This window comes from Zootoca vivipara, chromosome 10, assembly GCF_965207765.1.
Source record: "Zootoca vivipara chromosome 10, rZooViv2.hap1.1, whole genome shotgun sequence".
Classification (NCBI taxonomy): Eukaryota; Metazoa; Chordata; class Lepidosauria; order Squamata; family Lacertidae; genus Zootoca; species Zootoca vivipara.
In genome coordinates, this window is record NC_142593.1 from 7,698,624 (window position 1) to 7,716,992 (window position 18,369).

General features: G+C 41.7%; 1 protein-coding gene across 2 annotated transcripts; it reads right to left on the reverse strand.

Moving 5' to 3' along the window:
- Positions 1 to 663: 663 nt before the first annotated feature.
- Positions 664 to 17,521, reverse strand: LOC118076909 (fructose-1,6-bisphosphatase isozyme 2). Of its 2 annotated transcripts, XM_035100092.3 has the most exons (7): positions 17,176 to 17,521; positions 13,453 to 13,615; positions 12,927 to 13,019; positions 11,411 to 11,551; positions 10,621 to 10,758; positions 4,265 to 4,384; positions 664 to 1,078 (listed from the first exon to the last, which is right to left on the reverse strand). In XM_035100092.3, the coding sequence occupies exons 1-7, from the start codon at positions 17,346 to 17,348 to the stop codon at positions 881 to 883; spliced, it is 1,026 nt and encodes a 341-aa protein (XP_034955983.2). In that variant the 5' UTR covers positions 17,349 to 17,521; the 3' UTR covers positions 664 to 880. The 2 variants fall into 2 exon arrangements, with proteins under 2 accessions (XP_034955983.2, XP_088509382.1); XM_088653256.1 differs by lacking the exon at positions 4,265 to 4,384 and having other exon boundaries at positions 17,176 to 17,466.
- Between the last annotated feature and the right edge of the window lie 848 nt (positions 17,522 to 18,369).

Genomic DNA, 18,369 nt, shown 5'->3' on the forward strand with positions numbered 1-18,369 from the left:
TGTGTGTGTGTGTGTGTGTGTGTGTGTGTGTGCATCAAAATACAGGATAAAATGTAGTGTGTGTGTGCGCGCGCGCACATCAAAATACAGGACAAAATACAAGAAGATAAATAGAGGCTAGATATTTGTGACTCACATCATGTGTATACAGCTTCTCAAACTAGTGGTTGGGAGTGTACTGGATGTGGAATAAACGGGGTTTTATCCAAGAGTTTTAATGCCTTTTGATCCAAACAGACCAACTTTCCTCTTCTTTGGAGGGAAAACACAGGGGAGGGTTGATATACAGAAGTGATCTATGTTAGCTAGCTGGAGAGAAAATTCATGCTTAGATATATGATACTTTTAATAAGCATAAATAAGCCACCAATCTGGAACACAATCAGAACAATCAGAACAACGTGGGGTCATGTTGGTCATGCAAAAGTCCAGTCATTGCGGCCAGGCAGCCAAGGACAGTTGCCTTCTGATTTCGATCAACTGCCCCACCATAAAACTGGGAAAATAAACATGTTACCTCACAGGTCACAAGACTAGTGGTAGTCTCATGTGGTTGAATGGAAAACAAACACCTGCAGCAGGCTGATTAGCTGAACTGATGGTTTGAACATTGACAAATGTTTTATCTGAGTAAAGGAGGAAGATGGCAAATGACTCACTTGGTTCACTAATTGCCATTCTGCAGGCTGCATTTTTATTTGTGTATCACAGAAACGGAGGTGAGGAGTGTCATATTTTGCATTAGCAGAAAATAAACCATTTAAAAAAAACAAAAATGGCTTTTTTTCTATTGCTTGTCAGGAGGGTGGAAGTTTTCCACTAAGCATCACCCTCTTCCCACTGCGCAGTGAAAAGCAGAAGCATGGGGAATGCCAGAGGATCACGAGGTGGTCTTTGGGTGTTTCTGCACGAAGCTCAGGTATTCTTGAACATCATCTGGAGAACCAACAACAAAAGGGACTCTTTGGTGAATGGACTCTGGCTTCACATCCAGCACAGCTTCCGTCCCGGTGGTAGCTACTCCTCCAGCCTGCTCCATGATGAAAGCGATGGGGTTGCACTCATAAAGAAGTCGGAGCTGTGGCAGGAGAGAAAAACCTTTATTCAGTTTAGGTGGTGGTGGTAGTTTAGAAAGCAACCAGGGGACTTACTGTCAACTAAAACAGTTTTTCAAATGATAGACATTCTGTATATTACAATATCATGATCCTTTAATTCTGTTTTTTTTTAAAAAAAATGCTACAATCCAGGCAACGTTAAGTACTTGTAAGTCCCATTTATTTCTGTTGGAGAAGAAATAACTTGCCAAAATCACTTCCCTTCCCTTGTCACTACCACGCCAAGGCTGGAATGGAGATTGGCCCCTCTCCCACTAGCTTAGGGTGGGAAAAAAATCCCCTTGTTGCCATTGGAGACTTTTTTCTAAAGCTCCCAGCTCCACCAGAGTGGAATTTACATACTACTGTATTAGGTCATTTTTTCCCATATGGAATACATTCTACCCTGGCATCCCAGCTTATTTATCCATTCTCGGACTCTTCCAAACTACTTGTTGCTAACTTAACAATGGCTCCCGCAGCTCTCTTAACTCCCCAGGAATCTGAAACTTGCTTGTGTCCTCTTCAAGAACAGCTGGGCAAAAGGCCATGTTCCATCATGTACTGTTTCCCTTTGTTCTCTGCATTATTTGACAAAGCAGTTTGCAGAGGTTAAAGGCATGTGACACAAACATGCGTCTGTGCCCAGAAATGTACAATACGGACTGCATTTCATAGTACAAGAGTACAGCCAGTCAAGTCATTCTCTGCCAGTTCAACCATGGCATCCTTCCTCTCCCTCCCGGCCACAAAACATTTTGTGCACTAACCAATTGTTTCACAACTAACTAGTAAAATTTAGTAGTACTGAGCATTCTGCTAATGAAATTCAATCAGTGGAACTAACAATTCCAACCACTATTTTGGAATGAGAAAACTGTTGAATTCATTGGGGTTTTGCTATGGTTGTGGAACACACACACAGCAGCCTGGCTGGGGTTGCAGGCCGAGGTGCAATCTTTTAGGCTTAGGCAAAGTAATTTCCAGCAAAGAAATGATTCCTATGATATTCAGCTTGTAATTTTGCTCACTAATGAACTGCATGGCAGGGCTAAAGTATTTGGTGGGGAGGGCAAACTTTACCAGGGCCTACCCTCTTACAATGCCAGGGAGAAGTGAATTGATGCTAAATTGGAAATCATACTTAAGGATATTACTAGAAATATTTATGTGTCTATTTATTTGCTGTATTTATGTGCCTATTTTCCAGATCTTGTGAGATTCACTGGAGCCAATCAGAAGCTGTGTTAGAGCAGAACCAGCAATATTATAAACAGTGAGCCTTTCTCAAGAACACAGAGATCATATTAATAGTCTGAGAGAGATCAAGTAGGGCTTCCCGAAGCAGTGACATGATCTCTCAGTAACTACCAGTCCCAGAACTCTTTGTACAGAGACAAGAGGAAGGGATATCTGAAGCCAGGGGCGGACATTAATTAAGGACATTGATCCCAGGGACACGGCGAGACAATGCTACTGGTAGGATTTAAACACACAAAATATATTCCTTCAGTAGCACCTTAAAGACCAACTAAAACTTATTTTATTTTGCTTCGACTCAGACCAACACGGCTACCTACCTGTAACACAAAATATATGTGAGCAAATCACTAGTTCACACATAGGCAGCGAAAACTGTTAAGCTACCTAGCTATTTTATTCATCAAATGCTATCTGAAAAAGAAGTTTACTTTTTGGAGAGAATTAATGATTTTGCAATGGAAAAGTCTATAATAAAAATAAAGATTTAAAGTGATTTGGTCTATTTATAAAATGTTTGCAGCTGCATTGATCCATCAGATTTTTTAAAAAAACCATTGAAGATAAAACCAACTCTAAAATTACGAAGTACTCAGGAAGATCTATAGAACTATTCTAAAATATTGAATAACACATGAGATTGTATATTGCATTAGAATAGATGCATTGGATATGCCATATATGCATTGGAAAGGGCCCATATTACAACTTTGTACCAGGTCCCCAAAAATGATGCATGAGAGCTTATTATGTGGTTTGGCTTGCAATTAAGCTTCTGGCAATTGTGCAATACAATCAAATGTATGTTTACTCAGAAGTATGGTCCAAATATGTTTCAGATTGTGTATTTGCTGTTTTTCACCAGTGGGAAATCCTACAATCTTTCAGCAGATAAGCCAATAGGATTTCCTGAGCGGAAACACTTGTGATTGAATCTGCATTGCCTCCCCTGATATATTTTTAAAACTGAGGACTTGGAGAAAGCGTTCTGTGATCAAATGAAATAGGCTCACAAATATATAATTTTGCCTATTTTCTTAATCCCTTTGGGATCCTAGAGATCTGTGGGCAACCCAGTCAGATGGGTGGCATATGGTTGGCATATAAATAATAATAATAATAATAATAATAATAATAATAATAATAATAATAAATGTAAAAATGGTGAAACTGTGGGCTCCACTTTTCTCGGTAACCGCTTGACCAATCCCCCTGAAATTTGTACGCAACGATCCATGCCACTTCCCGAGTGTTTGCAGATGCCTCACATCTCTTACCTGCGCAGGTACAGACCTGCTTTTCCACAAACTAAAACAGCGCCCTCAAATGGTGTTATTCCCTCAGCTCCTCCTCCTACACCCCCTCCCTTCCTGTGAAATCTACACCACACCCACAAACCCCGCCTCCTCCACGAGATCCACCACTCACATACATCCATGAAGGCCAAACCAACTGAAAACAGGCCTTTTCCAGCAACAAGGCCCAACACTGCCAAGTGGAGGTAGGGGCCTGCCTGGGGGGGCACGAATAGAGGGCAGGGATAGGTAATGGGTCAGAACAGGGTGGGGGGAGACACAGGGATGAAACCTGCCCTCTCCACAGTATCTCGCCTCGGCTCCGGGAGACTCTGAGGCTCAGGGGGCTCTGAAGAGGGGCTATTACCCCCCATCTCACAGACTAACGCACAGCAACACGTCCAGCTAGTAATATAATATAATATAATATAATATAATATAATATAATATAATATAATATAATATAATATAATATAATATATAACAATTTCCCACAAAAGTTCATGCCATGATGCCAGCATAAATGTGTTATTCTTTGAGGTGCCACAAAACTCTTTTATTGTTTAAATATAATTATACACCAAGTATGTGATGAGAAAAAGTTACCAGTACCTTTCCTTTTGGACTCTTCTGGTTAGCTGGATACAAAAAGATCCCACCATATACCAGGGTACGATGAACATCAGCCACCATGGAGCCCACATATCTGGCTCCATAAGGCGAAACACCTTCCTATGAAAAGGAGGGGTAGATATACAGTGGTACCTCAGGTTACAAAGGCTTCAGGTTACAAACAGTTCAGGTTACAAACTCCACTAACCCAGAAATAGTACCTCAGGTTAAGAATTTTGCTTCAGAATGAGAACAGAAATTGTGCTTTGGTGGCGTGGCGGCAGTAGGAGCCCCCATTAGCTAAAGTGGTACCTCAGGTTAAGAACAGTTTCAGGTTAAGAACAGACCTCCGGAACGAATTAAGTTATTAACCAGCAGTACCACTGTATTGGCCAGTGTCTGCACACACTGATTTGCAATGGAAAAGCTGGAGAAAGAACTCATAGGGAAGAAAAACCATGCAAGGAACACTCATCCATAAAAATACTATTGCTTACGTGAGATGATGATTTGGTCTTGAAGTATAAAAGATTGGTTAGATATTAAGGATTGCTAAATCCTTGATCAAATATGGGACTTTTACTTTTAACACCAACAAAGACACTGCCCAGGTGTGGGAAACCCAGGTGTGGGAAACCTTTGGCCTCCACATGCTGCTGAACTTTCACCATCCCTAGCCATTGGCCATCCTTGCTGGACTGATGGGATTTGTGGTTCAGCAACACTTGGAGGGCCAAGGGTTCCCCACACCGGATATACCGTGTTTCTCCGAAAATAAGACACCGTCTTATATTTATTTTTCCTCAAAAACCCCCACTATGGCTTATTTTCAGGGGATGTCTTATTTTTTCCTCCTCCCCTCCTCCTGCTGCGGCTGGCATTGCTGATGTGCCTATCACTATGTCTTATTTTCAGGGTATGGCTTATATTCCTTGAATGCTTAAAAATCCTCCTACGCCTTATTTTATGGCTACGGCTTATTTTCGGAGAAACAGGGTAGTTGTTGCTCTTTCACCAGTTAATCCCATCTGCTGTAGGACAGAAATATAATCTTGCAGGCTATAGCAGGCAAAGGCTGAGAGTGTGTAACAATGTCAGTGGAGGATCAGGATAGAAGGCAAATGGTCATGTTTCATAGGTTTCCCTTTCAGATGACAAAGGGAATTGATGCTGCCTAACAACCTGGAAGGATTCAATGTTCCTCTCCTGAAAAAGCAATAGTATGATTTGTCATAATTTGTGCAGTAACTTGTTTCCTTCTGCTTGGAATCCTAGAAGTGTATTGTTCTCTGTGGTGCCACTCAATCAAACATTTCCTAAGTGCTCCTAATAGGAGTTATCTACCCACATTTTGTGGGGTAGACTCCGCAACATGAGAAAGCTTGTTGCCTCCATCTATTATGCTCTTGCTTAAAACCAAGAAAGTAACTTGTTCTCAGCTTTTAAGTTCCCTTGCTTTGCAGCTGCATTTTAAGGAGGAAGTACCAGCCATAAAACTCAAAAGAAATGATCCCGCAGTGAGCAGCATAGCAGTATGTTTCGCTTTCCTTCATAGATACCAGTCTCTTATAAGTCAGCAACATACACAGCTGTTACAAGAGGCTTCAAAGGTTATTTGAGATATTGGGGTTACAGGGACATCTGATTGAGTTTCAATTCCTTTAATGGCTTCTTGCATAGGAAACTTTTCTTTTTTGGCCATAGGATTTCCCCAGCAGCACCTGGGAACCATTTTTACTTTTAAAAGATGAAACTCTTACAATGGGGGGCAAGAGAGCAGCCGGGCATTTAAAGAATTTTGAAACTCAGCTCGGTGGCTTTCAGACAGTGAATCCAGTAATTGTGATTCAATGACCTCCTGTTTTAAACAATTCATTAGCTTTGAGTACAGATTAATTACTTGAGCCGGACTGTGTGCTTGACACAGGGAAGATGGAAAAATCAGCCAGTTCCAGTTCCAGAATTTTAAATGGTGCTGGCCCCAATGAGTAACTGGGAGATTATCCCCCACCCCAGTGATTGATATTTCAGCTGTCTGCAGCTCTAACAAAAACCAAGCATCTGATCACCATTAACAGGAAGCCCTGTGATCATGATGATTGTGGAACAAGGAGGGTTGCCACCTGGTTTCCTGACCAAAGTTCTACAATAACTTTGCAATGAAATGTCCGGGAGAACTGCTTGCATCTGTTTAATTTTGACATACTATGACTTACTTGGGGGGCGGGGCGGTGTGGCAAGGACAAGAGAAGGTAGCAACTCTATTGGCTACCTAGAGATTTTAAGATTCTAACTTTTCAAATAAATGCTTCCTCATATAGCACAAATTCTAACTAGCACAATCTTAAACTGGTTAGTACAAAGTGTGTTTACATCTACCTGCTTCATTTTGTTACTGGATATGAATAACAGTAGCTGAACTGATATTCATGAGACCAAGTTGTGGAACACAACTGAACTATCATTGGATTCCACAGTATGATTCCGTATTTGAAATATAGGTAGCATGGTGACAGAGTGATGTCACTTCCTTGATTTGTTTTGTGCTTGCTCTTTTTGTTTGTTACAAATTGCACAAGCAGTTAGTTTTAAATGTCAGGTTTTCGGGTCATGTTCTGACGAATCTACCCGGAGTTTGCAAAAATAAGACAGGATAAAACAGAAGTGCCTGTATCCTACTCAACTGCTTACTTTTTGAAACCTGTGCCAAGCAGTTCGGCTTTATACAAAATCAAACCCACTACTCTGTTTCCAAGAAACTGTAAGTTGCTGTAATGCAGTACAGCACAAATAATATCCTTTCCAGTCTAAAGAGTGCTTATACATTTTGCATAAGGCTAAATTTACCTCAATCCATTCAGCTAGCAATGAAATCATTATGATCTCACAAAGGGGGGTGAGGCAAGGAATTTATTTAAAGGGATACCCTCAGATTAGAATAAAAAGAACACCAAATTTACAAGGGCAATTGGAGGTCATGGTCTCAGAACCCCATTGATAGGTTCAGAGGTTAAGCTAAACTGTGGTTTAAGAAGTGTTTTGTGTACAAGTCACAGTGCAACTCACGCTTGTGTGTTTCCCATTTCTTTCCACTGCTCTGGTGTATGCCAGAAGAGGAAAAGGGAAACATCTACTTTTAAAACTTTTTAAACAACCAGAAATCTCCTTTAAGTCCAAACTTGGGGAACCTAGAGATTCTCAAGTTTGGACATGAGGCACTCTGGTTACTTTAAAACTAAAGCAAAAGCTTTTGATCTCCTCCTCTGCCATGAGAAAAAGGAGGAGAAAAGAGCAAGGAGTGAATTAATGATTTTGATTTTAATTAGGCCATGGACTATAGCAGGAAGGAAGGGAGAGCTCACAATTCTAAAGCTCACAATGTAAAAGTAAACTATGGTTTTGCATTACATCTGTCTTGACAGCTGTTGTGTACTAAGCTTGGATCCTAGAACAATAGGCAAGTAGGATCCTAGAATGCAACAACTGATTGGCTTGCAGGAGAAGACCAATCAGTCTCCAGGAAGAAGTTAATCAGCCTATTAGGCTGGTAGGATTGTAGAATGCAACAACTGATTGGCCTGTAGGAAAAGACCAATCAGGCTGCAGGAGGGAAACAGAATCAGCCAATCAGACGGGACTCATTGTGTAAATAATGTATATAAAAGCCTGAGGTTGGGGGGGCACATTTCATTCACTGTTTTACAAGCTGCAATAAAGAGCATGAGGTCACTACAGGACTCCGAGTATATTTCAACAGCAAACCTAGGTCCGCTTAACTTGGAGGAAACCCAATTAAAAATGTGAGACTTGCTTTCAAGTAAATATACTTAAAAGTTGGTTGTGTAAACTGGCAATCCTATAGGAGAATCCTGCCCATTGTTAAGTCCTGCTTCATGCTTGTTGATAGACTCTGCTGTGTTATTTTAATAGCTTTTTGATTTTTCATGTTTTATTACTGCCTTGTTAACCAGCCTGGGATCCATTTGAGCGGAGGGCCATTAAGAAATGTAATGAACAAATTAAAATTGTTAACATATAGCTTTACATGGTCATTTTTGTGATGTCGTTACCCAGTACAGAGTACCAACACCTCTTTATTTTTCTTTTGTTTGTTGCACTGGCTTTAACACAATAGGTTATTTCTTAAGCGGAATCGGGTAATACCTGTATTGAGTTTAGAGCATTCCAAAGAAAATATAGATGCAAAGAGCAGGAAGGGTGTCGTTGCTTCAGTACTTAGCCATTACAGTACTGTACTAGCAGGAAGTTTTCTACCATAGATCTAGAGTTATTTTTGTATGACACGTAAATATTATGTTAGTATTTGCTAGAGCAACACCAACACACCATTGATACTCGATACTAAGGAAATGCTGCTTAGTTCTTTTCTACCTAAAATTCTTTTTAAAATTGTGGTTCTTTAAGCACAGAGACGGCTCTGGGGTATTTTTTTGCTGTGTGTGTGTGTGTGCGCGCGTGCGTGCGCGCGCGCGTGCTGCTCCATAAAAATCAGGGCTATCCCTTGAGAACATTTGGGCTGCAGTCATTTACAAACAGGTTTTTTCTCTGAAAGCAAATAACATGAAAGTGGGCCTTAAACTTGCACTACATCCCACTATAGTTCCTGAAGCGGTTTTTGCATGGTGTTAAAGCTCAAATATAATGCAGAACTTAACAGTTAGGGGAAAGTTGTGAATAAACCACCATGTGAATGCAGACTTCCTGAGTACAGGCAGTTAGCATTTTGTGCAGGGGTTCTGTTCCTGGCCCCCGCACATGTTGGCAGAGTGAGCATAAGCCTGTTCTGCCCTCTTCTGGGTTTAAAAGGACCCGCACATCGGCAGTCTTGTATCAATTGGACACACACATAACAGTCACCATTTGTACTGGTATTTTCAGTGGCTTGAAGGCTGTGACTGTCTTGCTGCCTCACTCCTTTCCAGCTGAAGCTAAGTCAAGCTGCCTTTGTAGAGGAATGCTTTAATCTACACTAAGCACCTTACTCTTCCCTTTTGCCTGCCCCTTATCTGCCACACGTTGTCATGGGTCTTCATTTGTAGAAACATTTTAAGAACTCTCAAATCAACAAATACAACATTGACTTTTGTTCCCTTCTATTTAAAGTAGATTTGAGTGCAAATAACTGAGGCTTCTGATGCAGACTTCTTATGTTGCAAGCATCTTGCAATTTACCCATACGTAAGGGACCAACCAATGTTCTGACCTTTCTTGCTGTGATCCAGTTTGTCCCCAGTTAAAGTGCACCCTTTTAGCCTCTGGGAGAGATAAGGGAAGAGACTGTGGTCCTCTGGGAGAGATAGGAACCACAAGTGTCTAACATGGTGCAATTATTTTGCGTAGATTGAGGAGCTTCGTATGTTTGAATCGAGTGCATTTTCTGCATTTTTATATTTCAAGGCTCTGACTTTGGAATTTAAATACAGTCAAAAAGCACCAGACATAAATGGAGTGCCACGTACCGTACTACGTGGTTCTATATTCACTTCTGTGGTTTGGTGTCAATGTTGACTTGAATATTTGACTTGCCTAGTTCCCAAGGATAGGGACATGTGACAACCCAGCATACAGGAAGGAGAAGGGAACCGCTGGGAAGTGTCTGGGACTGGTATAGAAAGGTATAGCCCAGGGGTCAGCAAGGCTTATCTTGCCTGGGCCGGATAGGTCCCGCGGAGATCCCTCCATGGGCCAGATCACATGTGTGTGCGAGCATGCAGCCCCCACTCCCATGCGATTTTTGGCGTCTGCATCTGCGCAGACACGATTTTTGGTGCCGCAGAAGCAAGTCCCCACGCTGTGCTAGTTTAGCGCAGCGCGCAAGCGGGCAACTCAGTTTGGGGGCGGCTTGTACGCCGGTCAAATGACCTCTGCAGGCAGCTTCCGGTCCATGGACCTTAGGTTGCCAACGCCTGGTATAGCCCGATAGAGCAGAAGCAGGCAAGAAAGATGATACATTAAATTCATATGTGCATTTAATGTATCTTGCCTTTTGCTTTAAAAATAACAGCCATAGAGGATCTAAATCAAGATTACAACCTTCCCCCTGTATCCTGTCCAGGTGAATAATCCTCACCCCCAAGCTTTGATTGGCACCTTGCTTGTCCCCCGTAATGTCCTGTTACCCATGATCTCCCCCCAAAAAGCTCAACAACTTTTGGGGCGGTCTGCCAAAAAAAGCTTAACAACAGTCAACAAAAAACTTAGCTACGCCCACGTAAAATGTATCCCAGCGTATCTGCAAACTGTGCTGCAAACTATGTATAATGATGGTGAGATTTGCCCAGTTTCACAGACAGTAGTAGCACCCACAATAGAGTTGCAATAAAATGGTATATTACCTCAGGAAATTTCTTATGTTGTAAATACTCTGTCACTGAAGGATCAAAGTACTTGGCATAGCCCTCATTGAGGCTGTAGATTTTCCCTTTCTTCTTCATTTTTACGTCTTTTTCCACCAAAATGAACTCACCGAGAGCCTGAAGAATAGTTAAAGGATGTCACAAGTCATAAATGCCATGCGTCTACTTCCTTGACATTCTGAGGCTTGTCCAATTACTACCCTAATATACAGTTACATGCTCCCTACTCTTTCAAAGAGTAATAAGGCTTGATTGCAATCCTAAATATACCTGCCAGGGTACGAGACCAATGGAACACCCTTCTGAATAAACATGCATCGGATTGCAATGTTAGTTCCTTTTCAATAAGAGAGTCCAGGAAACGTACAGGACATTTGTAATATTTGCTTTTTTGCTGTGAAAAAAAGGGCTTTAAAGGGCGCTCAGATATCTCCTGACTCCCATCCGCCCTCACCCCTTCCGTTACTTTTTTTGCAGCTTGTTTGAAGCACCCATCAGATGCGACTTGAGCAGCATATCTCTACCAAATTCTTCCTTCTTGCTGGTGACATCATTTATTTGTTCTTCTAGCTACCTAATAAGGGATCGCACTCCCGCCACGATGATATCGTGATGCAAAGTGAGGGCAGGAAGCAATGCAGTCACTCAAAATGAGTGGCCAGGAAGGGAGCTACACTCTACTGTACATGCTGAAAGGGTGGGGTGAATTTCACATGAATACATGAGGGCGGCAGAAAATGGTATTAGTAATGAATGTTTGCACAGGTACCGGATCCAGCATGAAGCAGTCCACTCCTTGCCCCGTGGAAAGCGCTACCAAGGTTGCGCTGCCATACAAGGCATAGCCGGCTGCGACGATGTTGCGCCCCGGCTGTAAGGCATCTTTCTCAGAAGGCTCGTCTTCTGATGTCTAAGGGGAAAGTATTGCTGTTATTATTAAAATGCATTTGAAGAAGAAGAAAAATAAAACCACAGATTCAAACAGGACTCTCTCCCAGTTATGGCACACATTGTACAACAGGCCCTTGTGAAAGGTGTGTATTGACACCCGATATAACGAGATAGAGTTTGGAGGCATTTTTGTAGGAGGATCTTGAGTGATAATTCAGTGACAAACCACAAATAGAGAACCACAGGAGGGGCACATCCAGCAGTAGTTATAAAATGGCAGTAAACGGACAGTGTTATCTATTTATTTCACTCACCAATTGCTTCCCATGAATCATCCCACAGACATTTAATAATAATAAAAACAGGAGCAAGGAAAGCCATTTCAAATCCAATATGTAGATAGGCTGGGATAAAAGACTTGTTGAAAAAGGAAGGCCTTCAATAGGTGCTAAAAAGAGTAAAGAGGGTGCCTGTCTGCTATGCAGTGGGAGGGAGTTCCAAAGGCTAGGTGCCACCACACTAAAGGCCCAATTCTTGCATTGTACAGAATGGATCTGCTGCTGTATAGGGTTTTGTACAGCAGTACTAACACCTTGAACTTAGCCCAGTATCTAACTGGCAGCTAGTGGCAATAGAATATTCATCTAATGAAGCACTCTTGGAAACAATTCACAATTCATATTCATCATGATAAAGTGGGCTTGGGGATGTTTTTGTACATGTTAAAAATTTTTCGTTGCTGTTCAAACTTCAGAATTATTGTTAATAGCTCTAGCATTTTCCAGGGCACCTTAATTTCTAATCTTGCCACATGGAGACTCCTTTCACAAACCCATTTTCGCACCAAATCATCTTGTGGTGATTTTTTCTGAATCTTAGGAAATTAATATACAATCTGGAGCCGGTCACTGCCTCTCAACCAACCAAACTAGGGGTAATTTTCATGCATCATTAGCATGGAGTTAGCAAGTACAGTATATGTATGCCATTTGCAAGCAAAACTATTTATTTGGATACCCACAATATAGCGAAGATACAAAAAAGCAAACGCTGCCAAGTAAACAAATAATAATTAGAGAATCACCATATTTTTACATTCCATACCCCTATTAATAATGTTGTGTTGCTTTGTGACTTGAAGCTGCAATCCCATAACCCACTTTCTGGGAATAAATTCTACCAAACTCCATTTTTAAAAAAATAATTTTTATTAAAGTTTTTTTGTGTTACAAAACAAATAAATAGGGAAATTATCTCCACTTTCAATTCATAGTCTGTTTCACACTTTGCTTGCATTTAGTGATACACACTGTCATAGACATGATGCATTTAGGGGGAAAGAGTGGGGGGAGGAAGTGGGCTGAACCCTCATTTTGTTCCATTTCTCAACTTACCTTCTTGTAGATAGCAAATATAGTTCCTATCGAAGCTAAGCAGTCTATGTTGGAAGAGCCATCGAGTGGATCAAAGCACACGATATATTTACCCTGAAAGAGGAGGAACGAATAAAATGAAAAGCAAATAAATAAAAATGTTTTTTCTCCCTTAATCTTTCAAATCTGGCTGGAGTACTACGCACTGAAACAATTTTGCATTATACTAAAATACACTGGTATAATTTTCATGGCTTCACCACGCTCCCCAGAACCCTGTGAATTATAGTTTTCTGAGAGGCAGAGAGCACTGCCTCCACGAAACTACAATTCCCATGATTTCATGTACTTATCACTTCATTCAGTTTAGTAATCACACAGACCCCATTGCTCAGTTTCCATTTATTAAATCTGTCTCCCTGTCTGGTATGCATCTTTCGGGTAGTTGGGAGGTCAACTTCTTTTCTCTTCAGAAATACAATTGTGCCCTCTGCTGCTAAAAGGAGAGAACAGACCCTCGTCCCAGTCAATCTGAATGTGTACCGACCCTCTTATCTTTTGGAGTGATAATAGCTTCTTTATTCTCCTCTGAGACCAGGACACATGTGCTGTAGGAGGACTGTAGCATGTTAATAACCAGAGAATTAGATAAAACATCAAGCTTCTTCTGTTCATCCCCAGTCACATTCACAGTGCCAGCTATTCCGAACCTATAGAAAAGGGCTTTGTTATTATAATAAGGGAACACCAAAAAGTACACATTATACTGCAGTAATGTTTTACATTATTTCCTCACTACTGTATTCTCTTTTACTTGACTTTCACACTGACTGACTCCAACTGTCCCTCATATAATTGCCCCAGATTTATAAGGACTTCCCAAACCTTTTACTAGTGATAAAAAGGGAAAGGGACCCCTGACCATTAGGTCCAGTCATGACCGACTCTGGGGTTGCGGCGCTCATCTTGCATTATTGGCCGAGGGAGCCGGCGTACAGTTTCCAGGCCATGTGGCCAGCATGACAAAGCCGCTTCTGCCGAACCAGAGCAGCACACGGAAACGGCGTTTACCTTCCCGCCGGAGTGGTACCTATTTATCTACTTGCACTTTGACGTGCTTTCGAACTGCTAGGTTGGCAGGAGCTGGGACCGAGCAACAGAAGCTCACCCCGTTGCAGGGATAAATACCAATTAAAACCTGTGTTGGAACTCATCTGTTCAAAGAACTCAGCTGGATGCTAGTTATAGCAATACACTATAGTTTTATTTTGTTTGACAGCCTGATGATAATCCCCACGATACATGGGTGATAAAGACTCCTAATCTGCATTTGCACAACACCGTCAAGAGAAAATTACAATCATGATGCAGTGGCTGTATGGACCTAATATCAGTGATAAAATATTCTCATACTGCAGAAGAAAGCTTAAATAGATGTTTCTATGCCCTTTCCAATGCACACAGAGGACAGCCTTATTGATTTGATTTCGAGTAAGCATGCTTATGACGTGAATACTGACACATCACCATTGATTCAGTGAGCTGGACCTGAGACTCTAAACATGATAACAATAGTTTGTGAGTGAGTGAGCAGAGACAATGCAATCTTAACAGATTAAAAAATATTGTGAAAGAGAAATGGAAGCCTCTGTCCTGGAAATTAAAAACAGAAAATATGGAGTAATAACAACAGCACAATAACAATTTGGCCGCATGACCAATTTGGCTTCAACATGTATTCATTTCTCACTAGAGGTCTCTACTTCCTTTCACAAGCTTCCAGCTTATGTCTCCAATCTGCTCTAGTGTTTTCATGTGCATATTTACTGTATTTTATTTTATTGTTGTATTTTTAATTGTGAAATATGTTGTACCCTGCCCTGGAATAAAATTTTGAAGGGCAGCATCCAGATTTCTAAAAACAGATAATACTACTTCATTTGGAAGTGTTCATAATATTTTAGAGACAAGGAAGGGGTGGGAAAACGCCATTGTACCGGTAAATGTATGGCAGGGAAAGTGGATTCACACATGACTTGTTCACTTGAATGTCCCTAGCATATACAACTGCACAACTCTTTGAACTTTTGCAAACTCTGGGGAAATAGGGGTCACGATCATATGAAGTAACCCCTGCAGGTGTTGGCTTTATGGCATCAAGTTTATGCAGGCATTCAACTCAATGTGCACACCTGTGTTGAGTTAGCTTTTAGCAATTTTGCTTCTCTTTTCACAAGGACTTATTTTGCTTCCTAGGACTACTTTGTCTTTGCTCTTCCACTGAAAGCTGCAAGCAAAATTGCAATTGACTTTCCACAGTATTGAGTTCCTGTGTGTACATTCTACTTATGGGTGGGGCAATTTGAAGCTCATCACACATTCACTATAAACCCTGAGGTACGTAGATGCTGCTTTATTTGTTTCATTGAATTTTTAATTATTACTAAACACCTCTGGCACACACACTTATGACTACTGTAAAGCCATTATTTAAAAATTGTTATTGTTAAAAATTGGCTCATAAAATGGCTCCCATTGCAAATGTCATATAGATATTAAATAAAATATAGAGCCAGGGTTTTTAACTCTATGCAAGAGAGTGAAAATACAATTTAAAACAATGCAGAGCAATAACGGGCTCATCATAAAAGCTTAAGCCACTGAATAGACCTTTTTACAGATAATGAATATGAGTGGCTGATCTTTGATAGGTTCACTTTCCTGATACATCAGTGCCCATGTTTTAAAAAAAACACCCTTTTAAAAAGACAGAAGAGTCGTGCTAAAGGTTCAGTATGTAAACATGTGGAGATTCTTCTACTATTTCCTTTCCTCTGGGGGCGGGAAAGTCACATATATTTTGCTGTCTGGTAAAGGATGCCAGACGCCTCACATGAACCAGACTCCCGATAGGTCCAGAACCTTGAGGAGCAGGCAGAGCCCCCTAAATCCAGTGTTCTGGATCCCACTGAGGGACCTCTAGGTTGATAACCCTGGAGCTGTCAAAAGAGGAGATAGAATAGCCCCCGGTCCTTGAAAGCACCGTATAAACAACTTCAGGTAAAGGCCAAAGAGCAGAGTGTAAGGTCTACAGACCCAGAGTTACCAGTCTACCCCTGAGTACGCGGTCTACACTCAAGAGCAAGGAGTGCCTGATGGTCCTTCACTGTCAGCAGCTGTGGCTAGAGAGTGGTTTAGGAAGCCAGAGTGTTTAAGGCCTCTTTCTGGAGTCTTCCATTTGCTGGAAACAATGCAGGTTTCTGGTTCTCTGTTTCTGCTTAGAGTTTCCCTGCCTGTCTGCACTTCCAGTGAGACTGAGATTGGGGGGTTTTCTGACCTTGCTTCTGGATAATGTTTTGGCCCTAGACTGATTCTCTGTACTTGAGTTTGGATTTTTTAAAGATTTATTTTTACTTGGTTTACAAAAGCACATACCTTTTTTCAGGTGGTACAGTCTTTTTTTTTACAAATAGTGAGACATTAGTGTCGAGTACAGTATAAAGTATGGGACACGGGTGGTGCTGTGGGTTAAACTGCAGAGCCTAGGGCTTACTGATCAGAAGGTCAGCGGTTCAAATCCCCGCGACGGGGTGAGCTCCCATTGCTCGGTCCCAGCTCCTGCAAACCTAGCAGTTCGAAAGCACGTCAAAGTGCAATTAGATAAATAGGTACCACTCCGACGGGAAGGTAAATGGCGTTTTCGTGTGCTGCTCTGGTTCGCCAGAAGCAGCTTTGTCATGCTGGCCACATGACCTGGAAGCTGTACACCGGTTCCCTCGGCCAATAGAGCAAGATGAGTGCCGCAACCCCAGAGTCGGTCACGACTGGACATAATGGTCAGGGGTCCCTTTACCTTTACAGTATAAGGTTGGGGGGAGGGGAGGCTCATATTCTTTTCTATAGTCTAAAAGGTAAAGGGACCCCTGACCATAAGCAGCCTATTGCCATTTCTTTAGATCTAACAAAGTAATGCAGGTTCTACCACCCCCATTATTAAAGCAGTCAGTCGTTAGCTGCAGTAGTTATTCTTAAAACTTTGGCCAAACTAAAATCAGTGACCATTTGATTGTGATTGTTTAACATTCACCATGGCTGCGATACTAGCCTTCTTTCATTCCAGGCACACAGAATTTCCATACTATACTGCTATTTTGGCCATGCCATTTAGTTTAAAAGCTTCATGCTGTGTTTAAAATAAGGACTTCCCAATGCTCACCCCCCATTTTATATTTAAAACAATTCTTATCCTCCCCAATCCTGTGCAACTCACATATGAGCAAGGCCTGCCTTTCGAACCGCTGAAGAGATGGCCTTTATGGCAGTGAGCATCGAGTTCAACAGCTGGGTCAGTTCTCCTGTGGCCCCTTTAACCCGCCGTCCTTTCTCCATGACATATCGATTAAGGGTTAACATGTCTGTTTCAAAGGGGCTTCTGTCCGACATCTTGGCTGGTGAAAAAGGGTCTGTTTTCTTCTCTCGAATTTAGCAGTTCCTTTGCACCCTCAGTGTTGCTGCTGTTCAGTGGCAGTTTTATTTTAAGAAGAAGCAGTTGGCTTGCATGCGAGAAGTGGTTTAGTAAAAGGTTCCTGAGCCCATGTGACTTACAGGCTTGGAATAGATGGGCAGTGCAACTCCTCTGGATTTTCCAGTCTGCAAGAGATCCTATTAATCTTAACCTTCAATGCCTGCTAAAAAAAAAAGTTGGTTTGGCAAGCCTACCCAACTATGTAGTTATGTACATTTGTTTTTCAAACGTATTTTAACTATATTTTGATAATTTTTTGTTTAGTGTTTTGTTGCGTTTTTATTTGTATTTTAATATTTTATACTAATTTATGTGAACTGCTTTGAATTCCCCCCCCCTTGCTGTCCTCGTTCCCCTTAGATTTTTCCTAGATGCTTTTTGTAAAAATTAAAAACAAAACTTTTAGAACAATAATCGTCCTTCTGATGGGAAAATGTGAGTGATAAACAGAAAAAAGGGGCAAAGGACCCCTGGGGTTGCGGTGCTCATCTCGCTTTCAGGCCGAGGGAGCCAGCGTTTATCCACAGACAGCTTTCTGGGTCATGTGGCCAGCATGACTAAACCACCTCTGGCGCAAGGGAACACTGTGACAAAAACCAGAGCGCACAGAAATGCCGTTTACCTTCCTGCTGCAGCGGGACCTATTTATCTACTTGCACTGGTGTGCTTTCGGACTCTAGGTTGGCAGGAGCAACAGGAGCTCACCCTATTGCAGGGATTTGAACTGCCGACCTTCTGATTGGCAAGCCCAAGAGACCCAGTGGTTTAGATCACAGCGCCACCCCACTTCTTTACCTGAGAAGCAGTATATGTGATGCCCCTTAGCTATGTGAACGAGGACGATCTGTCCACAGAAGTGGCATTTCTCGCCATTAAGACCATTGCCAATCACATGCTCACCAACTAGTTTGGCTGGTTTACCAGCTGCCTGGATGACTT

Excerpts from the sequence above, each read along its gene's own strand:
- LOC118076909 (XM_035100092.3), bottom strand. The coding sequence starts at position 17,348 with ATGTCGGACAGAAGCCCCTTTGAAACAGACATGTTAACCCTTAATCGA. Across the intron at positions 13,020-13,452 it reads TCACTCCAAAAGATAAGAGG|GGTAAATATATCGTGTGCTT; the intron begins GTCGGTACACAT and ends CTCCTCTTTCAG. Across the intron at positions 10,759-11,410 it reads ACTGCTTCATGCTGGATCCG|GCTCTCGGTGAGTTCATTTT; the intron begins GTACCTGTGCAA and ends ACTATTCTTCAG.